This window comes from Oncorhynchus keta, unplaced genomic scaffold (genome assembly GCF_023373465.1).
Source record: "Oncorhynchus keta strain PuntledgeMale-10-30-2019 unplaced genomic scaffold, Oket_V2 Un_contig_4567_pilon_pilon, whole genome shotgun sequence".
Taxonomy (NCBI): domain Eukaryota; kingdom Metazoa; phylum Chordata; class Actinopteri; order Salmoniformes; family Salmonidae; genus Oncorhynchus; species Oncorhynchus keta.
Genome location: NW_026287847.1, coordinates 58506 through 77946, shown reverse-complemented (window position 1 = coordinate 77946; position 19441 = coordinate 58506). Strand labels below are relative to the sequence as shown.

Below are 19441 nucleotides of genomic sequence, written 5' to 3'. Positions count from 1 at the left end.
TTAACCCAAATGGCAAAATAAGGAAATCATCCTCATCATTACTGAGTACAATATGCATGTATTTTACACTAATCAGGAATAGATCGGAATATGGTGTGTGAGTCTGTCTGGACAGTCAACTTCCTGTGGAAAATCTACACCATGTTTGCATCCCAGATAGCACCCTATTCCCTATGTAGTGAACTACTTTTGATCAGGGCCTATAAGGATCTGGTCAAACGTAGTGTACTAAATAGGGAATAGGGTGCCATTTGTCATATGGAGACCACTACAGGAGCAGGTAGGCTTTACTCACAGCGAGGTGTAGAGGGCTGATGGGAGGTCTGACATCAGAGTCGTTCAGGATGTCTGTCCCTGACGTTTCAATTAGTTGAGGAAAGAGAAGAACGGCCTGTTCAGACTTGGAAAAAGAACATCAAGAGTGACGATGGGTCCACGACAAACATGCAGCCACACCTTAAAGCCTACTGTTGGGTTCTGAGAATATGAAATATACTAATTCATGTCACTGAGGGAGAGAGCTTAATGTATAACGTTTACATTATGTCAGGATATGTTATTGTTAGCCATCAGGCATCCTATGGGTGGGATCCTCTGGGATGAGAAGAGACAAAGTCTGGTACCAATCACCATGTCAGCCTTGAGTTGGGGAGGAGTGAGCACTTTGAGGTAGCGGTCAGGTCAGATGAAGTGAGGAAGAACAGATATCACTAAGGTTATGTCTAGCAACAGAGATGCATTGGTTGTTTAGAGGTGTAGGAGGAGACTCTGCATAGGAGAGAGGATTAAATATCAGTGCTTGTGTGAATATGTTTTTTGTCTAATGCAGCTGTCTTGACCCTCTGGGAAGAATACACTTGGTTCAAGCATTCATAGTGTCCGTCGAGTTTTTACTCTGAGAATTAGAACCTAACAGTTGGCACTGCGAGCAGGGTTCACCGCGATTTGCAGTCGAACTAGAGATTCCGAATCAGTGAAACAGAAACAAGGTCGGCACAGTTCCTACACCCGCTATCACTAATTCTGACATCTTGGGGAGATGAGAGTCGTAGGCTGAACCAATTATAGGGTACGAACCTAGAAAGCCTGAGCTTATTCAGTAGTCCCATTGTATTACGACCGGTGGTAGCCGGTAGCAAAGGGTAAGTCCTAGGGGGTAAGACCCGGGTGGGGTTGGTTACCTGCTATACCTGTAACGAGAGGGTGAAAGTCTCAGCCGCAGTGGCCATGCGGCAGTAGAGTGGGTGTGGATGGATAAAGTGACATGCTTGTGTACTAGGATAAAATGTTGCCATTCAGGGTTAGAAGAAAAGCAAAAAGATACTCAAACGCTGTTGGATTTGGGTGTATTAGCAGTAGCAATAAAGAGAGGTTGGTTTTATGCCCTGTTGGGGTGGGGAACCATGACAGATTATGTGGAAATAGGAAGACAAGTGTGAATCATTTTGGTAATGTGTGTTATCAACAACAGTGATATTTGAACAGATTAGAGATGACTATCCATAACAATAAAATCCTTCATACAGTGAGGTTAGGTTACCATACTTGTCCTGCCCCACAGCTGTAGACACAGCCTTCTCCAGGTCCTCAGACACTAGCTGGAGATCCATTACAGGATGTCTGTCACCTCACTGAGCCCCTATTGCAGGTTCGGGGTCACATCCACTTGAATGTCCTTCATATGACGAACCTCCTACAGAGCAAATGAGGAAAACATGATATATGTTTAGTAGCAATAGAATATGGGAATTTGATCTCAACGCTACCTACAGCTAACATATTTATTTATGTATGTGATCTATGTAAATAAATAAATATATCACACCTGTAAAACTGTGAAGGACTATAGGTGGAGGCCTACCCATTTCCCAGGAGCATTGTAAAACGTGGATTTGGGTACAGTGTTTATTTCCCCTAATATCTTTGAAGATTACACCTAAAATAATTAGGCCTACTTCTTTCTACTGCTGATCTGAGACCATTAGGGTTAATCATTACAGATATAAATGCAATATATGGAGTAGAAAAGATTGCCTGCCCACCAACTTGATAAGAATCAACATATGTTCTACATGGTCTATTTCTATCTGAACGTAACAACTCAATCAAGCTTGTTAATTGATCGTTAAGCCATGTTTGTCAGGTAAACGGTCATTAGTGGCCTATATAAGCCTCATACAGGCCATGGGAAGACATTACCTGTTGATAACACAGATTATTTTCATGATCATGGGAGGTGTGAGAGAATTGCTGCTCGTTGTGATGACTGTGGGGGTTGTCAAAGGTTGGTTCACTAATGTTTAAGGGATTTGTTTGGTAAATATGCTTAACTTTATAAGTTGGGTATTAATATTTGACTGTCTGTATCTTCCGCGTTGGTCATCTTTTATTCTTCACTGCTATTAATATATGTAGCTATTTTGTGCGAACTCAACTTCTGTCAACACTTTCTCCTCAGTTTCTTGTTACCCTGTTGGAAAGTCCCAGAAGCAAGATCAAGTCTCTCTGCAGAGGAGACTTGGAGGTAATTGTTTATTTCCACAACCCTTCTAGCTATGTTCTTGTCACTGTCTATGGTGCTGCTGTGTTTGACACTCATTCAACAGCATAGAGTAACTCGGTCTAAATAATGCTGTCAAACCTTTTGCTTGTGTACCTTAACCTACATTTTTCAGAGCTGTCATCAAATGACGTCTCCATTGTGCATGCCCTGGCCTTGCTCCGATCCATAGGGTCTAACGCTAAACAAGCCAGAGAAGGTACGGCCTGAAACGTATACTTTGAAACCTGTTGGGTTCATGTTGCTCAAAATTCGATTAGCAATTTGGCCTAGACCGTGTAGAACAGATGTGTTGCTGTAGAATACCCAACTGTTCCTTTTGTTTTCTCTCAAGAGTATTTAGAGACCAATGAAGTAGAATCCCAAGCTTCTCCAAACCATGGTATTTCTCTGGCAAATTATGCCCTGTCCTCTGAGGAGAAGCTGAGGCGCATGTCCTCTGACGACGCCACTGACGCTGCGACCGGCCCGTCCTCTGACGACGCCACCTCTGAAGCTGCGACGTCCTCTGACGACGCCACCTGACCGCCCGTCCTGCACGCCTCTGCGACGGCCCGTCCTCTGACGACGCCACCTCTGAAGCTGCGACCGGCCCGTCCTCTGACGACGCCACCTCTGAAGCTGCGACCGGCCCGTCCTCTGACGACGCCACCTCTGAAGCTGCGACCGGCCCGTCCTCTGACGACGCCACCTCTGAAGCTGCGACCGGCCCGTCCTCTGACGACGCCACCTCTGAAGCTGCGACCCCGGCCCGACGACGCTCCTCTGACGACGCTGAAGCTGCGACCGCCCGTCCTCTGACGACGCCACCTCTGAAGCTGCGACCGGCCCGTCCTCTGACGACGCCACCTCTGAAGCTGCGACCGACGCCACCTCTGAAGCTGCGACCGGCCCGTCCTCTGACGACGCCACCTCTGAAGCTGCGACGGCCCTCCTCTGGCGCGACGCCACCTCTGACGACGCCACCTCTGAAGCTGACGACGCCACCTCTGACCTCTGAAGCTGCGACCGGCCCGTGCGACCGAAGCCCGTCCTCTGACGACGCCACCTCTGAAGCTGCGACCGGCCCGTCCTCTGACGACGCCACCTCTGACGCCACCTCTGAAGCTGCGACCGGCCCGTCCTCTGACGACGCCACCTCTGAAGCTGCGACGGCCCGTCCTCTGACGACGCCACCTCTGAAGCTGCGACCGGCCCGTCCTCTGACGACGCCACCTCTGAAGCTGCGACCGGCCCGTCCTCTGACGACGCCACCTCTGACGACGACGCCACCTCTGAAGCTGCGACCGGCCCGTGACGACGCCACCTCTGCCACCTCTGACGACGCCACCTCTGACCGCGCCGCCCGTCCTCTGACGACGCCACCTCTGAAGCTGCGACCGGCCCGTCCTCTGACGACGCCACCTCTGAAGCTGCGACCGCCCGTCCTCTGACGACCCTCTGAAGCTGCGACCGGCCCGTCTCTGACGACGCTCTGAAGCTGCGACCGGCCCGTCCTCTGACCGCCACCTCTGAAGCTGCGACCGGCCCGTCCTCTGACGACGCCACCTCTGAAGCTGCGACCGGCCCGTCCTCTGACGACGCCACCTCTGAAGCTGCGACCGGCCCGTCCTCTGACGACGCCACCTCTGAAGCTGCGACCCCGCCGACCGGCCCGTGACGACGCCACCTCTGAAGCTGCGACCGGCCCGTCCTCTGACCGCCACCTCTGAAGCTGCGACCGGCCCGTCCTCTGACGACGCCACCTCTGAAGCTGCGACCGGCCCGTCCTCTGACGACGCCACCTCTGAAGCTGCGACCGCCCGTCCTCTGAACGCTGCGACCGCCCGCCCGTCCTCTGACGACGCCACCTCTGAAGCTGCGACCTCCTCTGACGCCACCTCTGAAGCTGCGACCGGCCCGTCCTCTGACGACGCCACCTCTGAAGCTGCGACCGGCCCGTCCTCTGACGACGCCACCTCTGAAGCTGCACCTCTGACGCCACCTCTGAAGCTGCGACCGGCCCGTCCTCTGACGACGCCACCTCTGAAGCTGCGACCGGCCCGTCCTCTGACGACGCCACCTCTGAAGCTGCGACCGGCCCGTCCTCTGACGACGCCACCTCTGAAGCTGCGACCGGCCCGTCCTCTGACGACGCCACCTCTGCCCCGGCCCGTCCTCTGACGCCACGCGCCACCTCTGAAGCTGCGACCGGCCCGTCCTCTGACGACGCGCACCTCTGAAGCTGCGACCCGTCCTCTGACGCCACCTCTGACGCCACCTCTGCTGCGACCCGTCCGTCGGCCCGTCCTCTGACGACGCCACCTCTGAAGCTGCGACCGGCCCGTCCTCTGACGACGCCACCTCTGAAGCTGCGACCGGCCCGTCCTCTGACGACGCCACCTCTGAAGCTGCGACCGGCCCGTCCTCTGACGACGCCACCTCTGAAGCTGCGACCGGCCCGTCCTCTGACGACGCCACCTCTGAAGCTGCGACCGGCCCGTCCTCCGACGACGCCACCTCTGAAGCTGCGACCGGCCCGTCCTCTGACGACGCCACCTCTGAAGCTGCGACCGGCCCGTCCTCTGACGACGCCACCTCTGAAGCTGCGACCGGCCCGTCCTCTGACGACGCCACCTCTGAAGCTGCGACCGGCCCGTCCTCTGACGACGCCACCTCTGAAGCTGCGACCGGCCCGTCCTCTGACGACGCCACCTCTGAAGCTGCGACCGGCCCGTCCTCTGACGACGCCACCTCTGAAGCTGCGACCGGCCCGTCCTCTGACGACGCCACCTCTGAAGCTGCGACCGGCCCGTCCTCTGACGACGCCACCTCTGAAGCTGCGACCGGCCCGTCCTCTGACGACGCCACCTCTGAAGCTGCGACCGGCCCGTCCTCTGACGACGCCACCTCTGAAGCTGCGACCGGCCCGTCCTCTGACGACGCCACCTCTGAAGCTGCGACCGGCCCGTCCTCTGACGACGCCACCTCTGAAGCTGCGACCGGCCCGTCCTCTGACGACGCCACCTCTGAAGCTGCGACCGGCCACCTCTGAAGTCCCTCTGACGACGCCACCTCTGAAGCTGCGACCTCTGAAGCTGCGACCGGCCAGTCCTCTGACGACGCCACCTCTGAAGCTGCGACCGCCCCGTCCTCTGACGACGCCACCTCTGAAGCTGCGACCGGCCCGTCCTCTGACGACGCCACCTCTGAAGCTGCGACCGGCCCGTCCTCTGACGACGCCACCTCTGAAGCTGCGACCGGCCCGTCCTCTGACGACGCCACCTCTGAAGCTGCGACCCCGAAGCTCCTCTGAAGCTGCGACCGGCCCGTCCTCTGACGACGCCCACCTCTGAAGCTGCGACCGGCCCGTCCTCTGACGACGCCACCTCTGAAGCTGCCCGTCCTCTGACGACGCCACCTCTGAAGCTGCGACCGGCCCGTCCTCTGACGACGCCACCTCTGAAGCTGCGACCGGCCCGTCCTCTGACGACGCCACCTCTGAAGCTGCGACCCCGGCCGCGTCCGTCCTCGGCTGCGACCGTCCGCGCTCTGAAGCTGCGACCGGCCCGTCTGGCTGCGCCATTCTGACGACGACGCCTGCGACATCCGGACATGGATATCTGACGTGGGACATGCAAGAGTTCATGGGTACTCTAGTCCAGTCTGTAACTGCATTTGCTTGTTTTGGCTCAATTAAACATTAACTGTAATACTTGTGTCCTCTGTATTGTTTTGGTGGTTCCTACTTGGAGTTGAGGTCTATGACCTGACTTGAGTAACTGGGGTGATGGCAACATTTATTTAGCATTATATCAATGCGCCAGCAATATTACTCTGACCCCTGTGTTTCAAATTGCCATTTGACTTAAGCTACATTTGCTCAGTGTTGGTCCATTTATGCTAGTAGCATCACATGATACCTCAAACAGCATTTTCACCTTTATTTCTGAAGCCATTTTCAGTCACAACTTTCTGACTTGTTGCTGTGTGTTTTGCCTACTTTGCTACATGACAACTTTACGGGTTTTACTTTTTAATTACTGTTTATTTTTGGTTTTTCCCTCTATTTTTTCACTCGTGTCAGGGTTGCATCAATTCGAATCTGGTATCAGGATAAATATGACAATGAGGCTAAGCAATAAGTGGTAAATGCATTGTTTGTATATACGGGCTCTCTGTCCCACCACAGGGCAAAACAGAACTGACTTGTTCCTGAGAAAAATATTAAAATATACTCGGTAGTTCCTGCTTCCGAGCCGGCCTGTCACAGCAGATAATATTCAATCACATATGGTAACGGGCTATAGTGCATAACACAATCCTCATAATCCCCCTTTTTACACCCCTGTGGGGTTTAACCACACCATCCGATATACTAGGTTGCTGATGAACCCAGGAACTTTAAACCTTTATTTTGTGAATCAATGAAGTGATGCATGTCCCTTAACATTTATATAGAAACTGGAGTTTTTGATTCCCCCTTTTGACACCCACAAGGGTGTCACTCATTATCCTATATTTCAGTGCTCCCAACAGTAATATGTTAACAGCATTTCATGAAAATAATACAAAGTTAAATAAAACATATTTTTTACAGAAACAAAAGAAATCAACCAAGAAATGGAACAAAAATCAAGTGATATATGCTTTTGTCTCCCCCTTTTGACACCCATAAGGGTCAAAAACAGGATAACACTTTGTTTATTGACATGTAAGATATAGGATACAACTTTGGTCATGGAAAACAGTAAAGCAAAGCAGAGCAAAGCATTATAAACCATCTGGTCCTCTCAGCTACTCCTATCCTGTACCAGTTGGGCTTCATGCCACCCAGGGACTCCAAACCTTCACAACAGGGAGAACAAACATACTGGAAAGAACTTATCATAAAACAAAAACGTAAAAGGAACTGTGGTGGTAATATTTATTCTACTACCTCACCCACAGCATACCATGGGTCATCCTCAGTCAGTCTCATCCTCCCCTGAAAGCTTGATTCAGTATCAGCATCTCCAACTGGAGCATCAAGCAAAGGCATCATGCCTGAAGCCTTCACATCTGTAACAGACTTCTTAAAACACGGTATGATGCAAGCAGCACAACACATCAATAATAAAAATACAAGAATTAGGGTCAGAAATCCAGTAACCACCATATCAGTGTACTTACCAAACCAGGCTCCCAACCAAGAGAACAGTCCAGACTCCTCCACCCCCGCCATGGTCCTCATCTCAGCAGATAGTGCATCAAGCCCACTAAGGGCCTTAGATATACTACCATCTGGACTGGTGTTATTAGGAATAAACGTGCAACATTGTTCACCAAACATCTTACAGACACCCCTCTGACTGGCAAGAAGCATATCCAAAGCAAGTCTATTCTGTCTGGCAACCCTAGATGTGGCCTCCAGCTGTTCAGACATACCAGTGAGTGCATCACGGGAGTAATTCACAAAACGCTGTTGATTATAGTAGATATAATTTATCCATGCAGTCTGTCTTGCATCCACTATGGCTGGACCTATAATAGGTAGTAAGTGCCAGAGTCCATCATTCCTACCCAAGGCCTGAAACTCATGAGGAACCCCCACTGGCACACCCAACAGATTATTGTGTATGTAAAATCAAATCAAATCAAATGTATTTATATAGCCCTTCGTACATCAGCTGATATCTCAAAGTGCTGTACAGAAACCCAGCCTAAAACCCCAAACAGCAAGCAATGCAGGTGTAGAAGCACGGTGGCTAGGAAAAACTCCCTAGAAAGCCCAAAACCTAGGAAGAAACCTGGAGAGGAACCAGGCTATGTGGGGTGGCCAGTCCTCTTCTGGCTGTGCCGGGTGGAGATTATAACAGAACATGGTCAAAATGTTCAAATGTTCATAAATGACCAGCATGGTCAATAATAATAAGGCAGAACAGTTGAAACTGGAGCAGCAGCACGGCCAGGTGGACTGGGGACAGCAAGGAGTCATCATGTCAGGTAGTCCTGGGGCATGGTCCTAGGGCTCAGGTCCTCCGAGAGAGAGAAAGAAAGAGAGGAGAGAATTAGAGAACGCACACTTAGATTCACACAGGACACCGAATAGGACAGGAGAAGTACTCCAGATATAACAAACTGACCCTAGCCCCCAGACACATAAACTACTGCAGCTTAAATACTGGAGGCTGTCAACTACATCCTCCGTCCATGGAGCACTACGTCTATGTCTCCCATGGGATGGAATGTTTCAGGCCCCCTGGATACAGAACCCAACAGCTGTTCAGCAGTAACATCAACAATGGTCAGTGGAATTATCAAACTGGTCAGAGCACACGTACCTTGCCAGTCTCCTCTAAGAATGGGTCTCAGTACTCTTTTGGGTCCACATATCCACCACACATCAGCCAGACCACTAGTTTGGTTTAGACCTGCACCTGGCCAAGTGACATTAATGGTTATGTTACTGCTGCAATCAGCTTCAGGCAATCTCCCATAGTCCATGCCACTACCTGTACCCGTGATGCAACTGTAATTGCCCCCATATGCCTTAACACCCCAAGGGGCCCGATGAGGAGATATTGTAGGAAACACAAGGCTCAAAGAGGAACAGAGGGTTGAATTGGGCTTATCCTGGTAAAAACTTCTCAGAATACACAAGCACCCCTCTCCTTCTCCTATAGCAAATGGGTGTGTAGCCAGAACAGGTCTAGCATGACCACATACAATGCAGTCCTTTCTTTTCAGGGTCTTAGCTGTATACCTCATATAAGACAGCCACAAATTGTCCCTACCATCAAAACCAGTCTCGGTGCCTAATTGATCAATAGCTGAATAGTCTCTAACGTTAATTACCTGAATGGGATTTGACACAGTGGTGGTGGGTGGCAGGCTCGGTCCAGGGGTGGAAGAGGAGTGTGTCTGGCTCAAGTTCGTCTGGGACCTCTGTGGTTTTGGCAGCACCTTAATAGAAAACACACCCATCGTGTCTGTCCCGGTCCTTTGTAGTCCGAGGGTGTAAGTGCCTGCATCAGAGAGCTTAATAGTTTTGATGGTTAGTAGGATGTCATCACCTTTACAGAGTTCAACAGTGCTCCCAGGTTTCCCCCATATCATGGAAAAACTATCCACCTTTGTGGGATCCCCTATGCTCTAAGGATACCCTCTTCTCCAATCCCAGAACTGTCCTAAATTGGTTATCATGTAATCCCCATATGGACACCCTCCCCCATTACACAGGTACACTGGCACCCTCGTATACACAGGTGTTAAAACCAAACACAAATATCTCAATTTCTTCCCAGCCCTGTTGGCTCAAAATATGTCCCAAATACTTAACATGAGTCTACCATAATTAAAACTTATCCTAGCTCATTTTCACACCACATTCATCAGAGAAAATATAATGACACTATAATGTAATTTTCACTGCCTTTTGGTATTAAATTACCTTAATATCAGTATTGCAAATGACCCTAGATTCTCCATCCAAATGGCTTTCCAATGAGGCTGATCAGACCACAAAGGAAAGTTACAATGGAGGTCATAAGTCATACCACCCCCAAAGAAGTGTTTTTACTATATTAAACAACATTCCTCTTATCAAAAGATTTCACCTATTTAATTAAGACTCAGAAAATAAAAACTGTAATATTTCATATGTGAGTGTACCCCTTTAAGATATCATGTCTCAGCCTCCCGGATGGTTAAGGGCGCTGTACGGCAGCGCCAGCTGTGCTATCAGAGACTCTGGGTTCACGCCCAGGCTCTGTCGTAACCGGCCGCGACCGGGAGGTCCAAGGGGCGATGCACAATTGGCCTAGCGTCGTCCGGGTTAGGGAGTGCTTGGTCGGTAGGGATGTCCTTGTCTCATCGCGCACCAGCAACACCTGTGGCGGGCCGGGCGCAGTGCACGCTAGCCAAGGTTGCCAGGTGCACGGTGTTTCCTCCGACACATTGGTGTGGCTGGCTTCCGGGTTGGATGCTATAAATATTTGAATTACAATCAGAATGAATTTTAGTCTATGTTTTTCGTTATGTCACCAGTATTTAAGCGGGCTCCCCGTCGACTGGGAGCCCGTTGGGCGCGGCAATACTGCCCTCTTCTATCCATCGTCTGTATAATTTTTCTCCTTTCTTTCTCTCTTTTCCTCCATTGGTCTCTAATGCTGATTTCAATGTTTTCAACACCTTCTCTGCCTCCTGATTAGCCATTGTCTAATGTATTTCAATTACTTGTTTTAATTTGAATACATTATAAATGATCAGGTTCAATTGTGTGCTGCCTTAGGATGTGTCCCAATCTAGCCACTGTCTAGTAAACACCGTGCACTTCTCCTTTACCGTTTCAAAACATAACCTAGGTCTCACACCTGTTATTTACCCGAAGGTCATACAAACTTGGTATTAGTACATCGACTTAATACCTAATGTACCACAATCATACGGTTCGACTCTCTCAAACCTTCAAACATACATCAGTTCGAATCACTCAAACCTGCAAACATACGTCAGTTCGAATCACTCAAACCTGCAAACATACATCAGTTCGAATCACTCAAACCTGCAAACATACATCAGTTCGAATCACTCAAACCTGCAAACATACATCAGTTCGAATCACTCAAACCTTCAAACATACATCAGTTCGAATCACTCAAACCTGCAAACATACATCAGTTCGAATCACTCAAACCTGGAAAGGAGCGGGGTACGTCAAGGTTGAACACTCAGACCTGCAAACATACATCAGTTCGAATCACTCAAACCTGCAAACATACGAGTTCGAATCACTCAAACCTGCAAACATACGTCAGTTCGAATCACTCAGACCTGCAAACATACGTCAGTTCGAATCACTCAGACCTGCAAACATACGTCAGTTCGAATCACTCAGACCTGCAAACATAGCGCTCTGGGAGGAACACAATGGAGTTGTCAACCGTGATGGCAAATCATGGAACAGTTTCCCCGAATCACTCAGACCTTCAAACATACGTCAGTTCGAATCACTCAAACCTGCAAACATACAGAGTTCGATCACTCCACCTGGTCAAACAAAGGAGAAGATGAATCACTCAGACCTCTGCAAACATACGATCAGTTCGAATCATCAGACCTGCAAACTTACTGTTCGAATCAAGACCTGCAAACATACACCAGTTCGAATCACTCAGACCTGCAAACATACGCCAGTTCCTGAATCACTCAGACCTGTCAAACATACGCAGTTCGAATCACTCAGACCTGCAAACATACGTCAGTTCGAATCACTCAGACCTGGAGAAACATACGGTTCAGTTCGAATCACCTGATAGGTCAGAACCTGAGAGCAAACATACGTCAGTTCGAATCACTCAAACCTTACAAACATAGTCTCAGTTGAATCACTCAAACCTGACAAACATACATCAGTTCTGAATCATAAACAGAACTGGCCAAACAAACATACGTCAGTTCGAATCACTCAATACCTAAAACATACGTTCGACACAAACATACGTCAGTTCGAATCACTCAGACCTGCAAACATACGTCAGTTCGAATCACTCAAACCTGCAAACATACGTCAGTTCGAATCACTCAGACCTGCAAACATACGTCAGTTCGAATCACTCAGACCTGCAAACATACGTCAGTTTGAATCACTCAATTTAAATAATACAAATGCGCAGTTATTTATCTTCCCTTACTCTTATGCAATACAACCAGGTACTATAACCCTTATAAGGATCTATAAACCTTTCATTCAAACTTGATACCAGCTACAACTGAAATATCTAATGTACTACATATGCTTCAGCAACCATCCAATGTAACACAGGTCTTTTTAATTTGTTGGCCTGCAAATTCTATCCGTAGATCATTCACTCTGATACAGCGCGCCCACTTATATCCCAGTAGTACTGCACTCACTCTAAATTTACCCAAAGTAAATATCCATTTATACTAGAAAAATGTCCTCATGCACACCAGTACACAGCATTCATTGTTACATTGCGATCCTGCTCACACACACACTAGTAAATTCCTTTAACCGATCTGATTCACCGTCATTCAAACAACTGGGTACGCGTTACACCAACCGACCCATTTAGTACATTACATTAGTTGTTATACCATAAGAGCGATCGATCAGTTCAAAATTGCATTTACCACTATGTATTCCTCATGATCCTTTACCAATATAAATTAATAGAATTTGGTTACATACATCAAACAGGTGTCTCACAAAACTAAATTTGGATAACGCCAATGTGCAGAACTTTAGTTTTTCACAACAGGTGTCTGCTTACCTTTTTTAGTTGACCGGTCAGGATTTGTGAGACACACCGTCCGACGACAGCGTCCGACGACAGTACTGGCCAATCGGCTGGCACACCAATGTCCAGCGAAGTCCTTCACCAGATCACGTTCGGTGTCACCAATTGTACGGGTTGTGTCAATTCGAATCTGGTATCAGGATAAATATGACAATGAGTCACCGATTGTATGCTATGTATTTTTATTAGCTAAGCAATAAGTGGTAAATGCAATTTTCGTATATACGGGCTCTCTGTCCCACCTCGTAGGGCAAAACAGAGAACTGACTTGTTCCTAACAAAGATATTATAATATACTCTGATGACAGAAGTAGTTCCTGCTTCCGAGCCGGCCTGTCAGAGTAGAGACTGGGCGTGGTTTAGACTCACCCAGCCTATCGTTGATTGTTGGCGCAGAGGCTGGTCCCAGCCCCTAAGCGCTTCAGCGGTCAGTCGTTGTAGCTGTGTAGAATATGCAGTTATCAGGAACCTAGCTCCTGTTATCTAACAAAAGACTGTTTGTTCTCGCAACACTACGTTCTGATTGTGCCCCCCCCAACTCATTGCACAGGTCCTGTCTTCATGTTATTCTGTATTTTTCCATCATGAGAAAGGCCCATGGCCCTGAAACTGTTAACAAGGGTTCAAGTCAGCTATGTTGCATAACACATACATACATCCACACAAGCCAACAGCAGATAATATTAAATCACAAATATGGTAACGGGCTATAGTGCATAACACAGAATCCTCATACCCCGGACGCTTTATATGGACATGGTTCGTCAGGACCTCCAACAGCCGAAGCTAAGTAGTAACATTAACATGATGCCTTCTAATTGCAGTCGCTGTACTCATACAGGAGAACGATCGCCTTACGGTGAGGATACAACTGTGCTACAAGCCCAGCTTCAGACGCAATCGTTAGGCAATGGTAATTTCTGTGTAGGAAAGGATGAAACAGCGTCTGTGCCACCAGTAAGTACAGATAGTAACGTTAGTATAAATCCCCTCGCACGGTCCCGCAGCCGGACAACTTTCTCACGGTTTCTGGAGGGAAATGCAGTAGGAATGCTCAACCGGTGTCGCTCATTCAGCCGACAAACTTTCAACCGGTTTTCCCCATTAAGCAACGAGTCGGAGTCAGAGGCCGAGCCTTCTCTTGTCTCTACTCCTCCCGTTACAGGGTCTGAGACGGCGAAGCTTCCCACCATTAGCTCTGACAAATTGAAAACTCTAGTCATTGGCGACTCCATTACCCGCAGTATTAGACTTAAAACGAATCATCCAGCGATCATACACTGTTTACCAGGCGGCAGGGCAACCGACGTTAAGGCTAATCTGAAGATGGTGCTGGATAAAGCTAAAACTGGCGAGTATAGAGATATTGTTATCCACGTCGGCACCAAAGATGTTAGGATGAAACAGTCAGAGATCACCAAGCGCAACATAGCTTCAGCGTGTAAATCAGCTAGAAAGATGTGTTGGCATCGGTAATCGTCTCTGGCCCCCTCCCAGTTAGGGGAGTGATGAGCTCTACAGCAGAGTCTCACGACTCAATCGCTGGTTGACAACTGGTTTCTGCCCCTCCCAAAAGATAGAATTTTGTAGATAATTGGCCCTCTTTCTGGGACTCACCCACAAACAGGACCAAGCCTGACCTGCGGAGGAATGACGGACTCCATCCTAGCTGGAGGGGTGCTCTCATCTTATCTACCAACATAGACAGGGCTCTAACTCCTCTAGCACCACAATGAAATAGGGTGCAGGCCAGGCAGCAGGCTGTTAGCCAGTCTGTCACTAGCACAGTCAACTCAGCTATCTCCATTGAGACCGTGTCTGTGCCTCGACCTAGGTTGGACAAAACTAAACGTGGCGGTGTTCGCCTTAGCAATCTCACTAGGATAAAGACCTCCTCCATTCCTGTCATTATTGAAAGAGATCATGATACCTCACATCTCAAAATAGGGCTACTTAATGTCAGATCCCTTACTTCAAAGGCAATTATAGTCAATGAACTTATCATAATCTTGATGTGATTGGCCTGACTGAAACATGGCTTTAGCTTGATGAATTTACTGTCTTCAATGAGGCCTCACCTCCTGGCTACACTAGTGACCATATCCCCAGTGCATCCTGCAGAGGTGTTGCTAACATTTACGATAGCAGATTTAAATTTACAAAAAAAAAAAAAAAAAACGTTTTCATCTTTTGAGCTTCTAGTCATGAAATCTATGTAGCCTACTCAATCACTTTTTTTTAGCTACTGTTTACAGGCCTCCTGGGCCATATACAGCGTTCCTCATTGAGTTCCCTGAATTCCTATCGGACCTTGTAGTCATAGCAGATAATATTCTAATTTTTTGGTGACTTTAATATTCACATGGAAAAGTCCACAGACCCACTCCAAAAGGCTTTCATCATCGACTCAGTGGGTTTTGTCCAACATGTCTCTGGACCTACTCACTGTCACAGTCATACTCTGGACCTAGTTTTGTCCCATAGGATAAATGTTGTGGATCTTAATGTTTTTCCTCATAATCCTGGACTATCGGACCACCATTTTATTACGTTTGCAATTGCAACAAATAATCTGCTCAGACCGCAACCAAGGAACATCAAAAGTCGTCCTATAAATTCACAGACGACACAAAGATTCTTTGATGTCCTTCCAGACTCCCTCTGTCTACCCACACCAAACTGGAAGTCTTCCGACTAGCTTGGAAAGACAGTACCGTGCAGTATCGAAGAGCCCTTGCTGCTGCTCGATCATCCTATTTTTCCAACTTAATTGAGGAAAATAAGAACAATCCGAAATTCGTTTTTGATACTGTCGCAAAGCTAACTACAAAGCAGCATTCCCCAAGAGAGGATGGCTTTCACTTCAGCAGTAATAAATTCATGAACTTCTTTGAGGAAAAGATGATTATTAGAAAGCAAATTACGGACTCCTCTTTAAATCTGCGTATTCCTTCAAAGCGTATTCAAAGCTTTTGTCCTGAGTCTGCACAACTCTGCCAGGACCTAGGATCAAGAGAGACACTCAAGTGTCCTTCTGTAGCTACATATATCTCTTGACACACATGACTGTAAGTGAAAATCTGCTAAATGGCATATATTATATTAAGTGTTTTAGTACTATATCTCTTGACACAACGTTCATGGCAAACGTTCCATACTGGACCCTATTCCAACTAAACTACTGAAAGAGCTGCTTCTTGTGCTTGGCCCTCCTATGTTGAACATAATAAACGGATCTCTATCCACCGGATGTGGACCAAACTCACTAAAAGTGGCAGTAATAAAGCCTCTCTTGAAAAAGCCAAACCTTGACCCAGAAAATATAAAAACTATCGGCCTATATCGAATCTTCCATTCCTCTCAATTTTTTTAGAAAAGGCTGTTGCGCAGCAACTCACTGCCTTCCTGAAGACAAACAATGAATACAAAATGCTTCAGTCTGTTTTAGACCCCATCATAGCACTGAGACTGCACTTGTGAAGGTGGTAAATGATCTTGTAATGGCATCAGACCGAGGCTCTGCATCTGTCCTCGTGCTCCTAGACCTTAGTACTGCTTTTTTTTGTGAATATAAGTATGCTCTCTCTAATTCTCTCTTTCACTCTTTCTTTCTCTCTCTCGGGAGGACATGAGCCCTGGGACCATGCCTCATGACTACCTGGCATGATGACTCCTTGCTGTCCCCAGTCCACCTGGCTGTGCTGCTGCTCCAGTTTCAACTGTTCTGCCTGTGATTATTATTATTTGACCATGCTGGTCATTTATGAACATTTGAACATCTTGGCCATGTTCTGTAATAATCTCCACACGGCACAGCCAGAAGAGGACTGGCCACCCCACATAGCCTGGTTCCTCTCTAGGTTTCTTCCTAGGTTTTGGCCTTTCTAGGGAGTTTTTCCTAGCCACCGTGCTTCTACACCTGCATTGCTTGCTGTTTGGGGTTTTAGGCTGGGTTTCTGTACAGCACTTTGAGATATCAGCTGATGTACGAAGGGCTATATAAATACATTTGATTTGATTTGATTTGATTCACCGCGATTTGCAGTCGAACTAGAGATTCCGAATCAGTGAAACAGAAACAAGGTCGGCACAGTTCCTACACCCGCTATCACTAATTCTGACATCTTGGGGAGATGAGAGTCGTAGGCTGAACCAATTATAGGGTACGAACCTAGAAAGCCTGAGCTTATTGTAGTCCCATTGTATTACGACCGGTGGTAGCCGGTAGCAAAGGGTAAGTCCTAGGGGTAAGACCCGGGTGGGGTTGGTTACCTGCTATACCTGTAACGAGAGGGTGAAAGTCTCAGCCGCAGTGGCCATGCGGCAGTAGAGTGGGTGTGGATGGATAAAGTGACATGCTTGTGTACTAGGATAAAATGTTGCCATTCAGGGTTAGAAGAAAAGCAAAAAGATACTCAAACGCTGTTGGATTTGGGTGTATTAGCAGTAGCAATAAAGAATAATGAGACTATAAGGAGTACCAGTACTGAGTCAATGTGTGCAGGTACCAGGTAGTTGAGGTAATATGTACATGTAGTTCGGGGAAAAAGTGACGAGGCAATCAGGATGGAGGTTACATCTCTTCACCCAGGGAGCTCACACACACACACACACACACACACACACACACACACACACACACACACACACACACACACACACACACACACACACACACACACACACACACACACACACAGGGAGGGAATGTTGTGTTTGTTTAATATTGTTTTAGGACTATGGAAATGGACAATATGATGAGCCTATGGATTATGAAAACAACAACAATAAATGGGAAAATGGGAGGAGAAATGACTAGAGACTTTCTGCATCCTTTGACTCTCTATGTCCCCTATCTTCCAGGCCGGCTCGGTCCTCCCCTCCCGCTCCGTGGCTCGACGACTCATTGCGAGCTCACAGAACAGGGCTCCGGGCAGCCGAGCGGAAATGGAGGAAAACTCGCCTCCCTGCGGACCTGGCATCCTTTCACTCCCTCCTCTCTACATTTTCCTCCTCTGTCTCTGCTGCTAAAGCCACTTTCTACCACTCTAAATTCCAAGCATCTGCCTCTAACCCTAGGAAGCTCTTTGCCACCTTCTCCTCCCTCCTGAAATCTCCTCCCCTCCTCCCTCTCTGCAGATGACTTCGCCAACCATTTTGAAAAGAAGGTCGACGACATCCGATCCTCGCTTGCTAAGTCAAACGACACCGCTGGTTCTGCTCACACTGCCCTACCCTGTGCTCTGACCTCTTCTCCCTCTCTCTCCAGATGAAATCTCGCTGCCTTGTGACGGCCGGCCGCCCAACAACCTGCCCCGCCTCGACCCTATCCTATCCCCTCCTCTTCTCCAGACCATTTCCGGAGACCTTCTCCCTTACCCTCACCTCGCTCATCAACTCATCCCTGACCGCTGGCTACGTCCCTTCCGTCTTCAAGAGAGCGAGAGTTGCACCCTTCTGAAAAAACCTACACTCGATCCCTCCGATGTCAACAACTACAGACCAGTATCCCTTCTTCTTTCTCTCCAAACTCTTGAACGTGCCGTCCTGGCCAGCTCTCCCGCTATCTCTCAGAATGACCTTCTTGATCCAAATCAGTCAGGTTTCAAGACTAGTCATTCAACTGAGACTGCTCTTCTCTGCATCACGGAGGCGCTCCGCACTGCTAAAGCTAACTCTCTCCTCTGCTCATCCTTCTAGACCTATCGGCTGCCTTCGATACTGTGAACCATCAGATCCTCCTCTCCACCCTCTCCGAGTGCTGGGTATCTCCCGGCGCGGCCCACGCTTGATTGCGTCCTACCTGACAGGTCGCTCCTACCAGGTGGCGTGGCGAGAATCTGTCTCCTCACCACGCCACCACTGGTGTCCCCAGGGCTCTGTTCTAGGCCCTCTCCTATTCTCGCTATACACCAAGTCACTTGGCTCTGTCATAACCTCACATGGTCTCTCCTATCATTGCTATGCAGACGACACACAATTAATCTTCTCCTTTCCCCTTCTGATGACCAGGTGGCGACCGCATCTCTGCATGTCTGGCAGACATATCAGTGTGGATGACGGATCACCACCTCAAGCTGAACCTCGGCAAGACGGAGCTGCTCTTCCTCCCGGGGAAGGACTGCCCGTTCCATGATCTCGCCATCACGGTTGACAACTCCATTGTGTCCTCCTCCCAGAGCGCTAAGAACCTTGGCGTGATCCTGGACAACACCCTGTCGTTCTCAACTAACATCAAGGCGGTGGCCCGTTCCTGTAGGTTCATGCTCTACAACATCCGCAGAGTACGACCCTGCCTCACACAGGAAGCGGCGCAGGTCCTAATCCAGGCACTTGTCATCTCCCGTCTGGATTACTGCAACTCGCTGTTGGCTGGGCTCCCTGCCTGTGCCATTAAACCCCTACAACTCATCCAGAACGCCGCAGCCCGTCTGGTGTTCAACCTTCCCAAGTTCTCTCACGTCACCCCCCGCCTCCTCCGCTCTCTCCACTGGCTTCCAGTTGAAGCTCGCATCCGCTACAAGACCATGGTGCTTGCCTACGGAGCTGTGAGGGGAACGGCACCTCAGTACCTCCAGGCTCTGATCAGGCCCTCTAC

The 19441-nt window shown here is 48.6% G+C and overlaps 2 protein-coding genes and 2 long non-coding RNA genes across 5 annotated transcripts; all 4 read right to left on the bottom strand.

Annotated features, from left to right (window-relative positions):
- Window positions 1-16: 16 nt before the first annotated feature.
- On the bottom strand, window positions 17-1909 carry LOC127924792 (uncharacterized). Its single transcript, XR_008118807.1, has 3 exons — window positions 1541-1909; window positions 1078-1190; window positions 17-400 (listed from the first exon to the last, which is right to left on the bottom strand). It is a non-coding gene; the product is annotated as an uncharacterized LOC127924792 (long non-coding RNA).
- Window positions 1910-2894: 985 nt separating this feature from the next.
- On the bottom strand, window positions 2895-6125 carry LOC127924797 (uncharacterized). Its single transcript, XM_052509430.1, has 6 exons — window positions 5961-6125; window positions 5615-5824; window positions 4865-5566; window positions 4545-4700; window positions 4109-4186; window positions 2895-3012 (listed from the first exon to the last, which is right to left on the bottom strand). Exons 1-6 carry the CDS (start codon window positions 6123-6125, stop codon window positions 2959-2961), a joined length of 1365 nt encoding a protein of 454 aa, XP_052365390.1. The 3' UTR covers window positions 2895-2958.
- On the bottom strand, window positions 3220-3986 carry LOC127924793 (uncharacterized). The gene is made up of 3 exons (XR_008118808.1): window positions 3965-3986; window positions 3737-3814; window positions 3220-3290 (listed from the first exon to the last, which is right to left on the bottom strand). It is a non-coding gene; the product is annotated as an uncharacterized LOC127924793 (long non-coding RNA).
- A 1059-nt stretch (window positions 6126-7184) lies between the features above and the next one.
- On the bottom strand, window positions 7185-10075 carry LOC127924796 (uncharacterized). Of its 2 annotated transcripts, XM_052509429.1 has the most exons (3): window positions 7712-10075; window positions 7495-7613; window positions 7185-7387 (listed from the first exon to the last, which is right to left on the bottom strand). In XM_052509429.1, the coding sequence occupies exon 1, from the start codon at window positions 9635-9637 to the stop codon at window positions 8717-8719; it is 921 nt and encodes a 306-aa protein (XP_052365389.1). In that variant the 5' UTR covers window positions 9638-10075; the 3' UTR covers window positions 7185-7387; window positions 7495-7613; window positions 7712-8716. The 2 variants fall into 2 exon arrangements, with proteins under 2 accessions (XP_052365389.1, XP_052365388.1); XM_052509428.1 differs by having other exon boundaries at window positions 7495-10075.
- Window positions 10076-19441: the final 9366 nt, after the last annotated feature.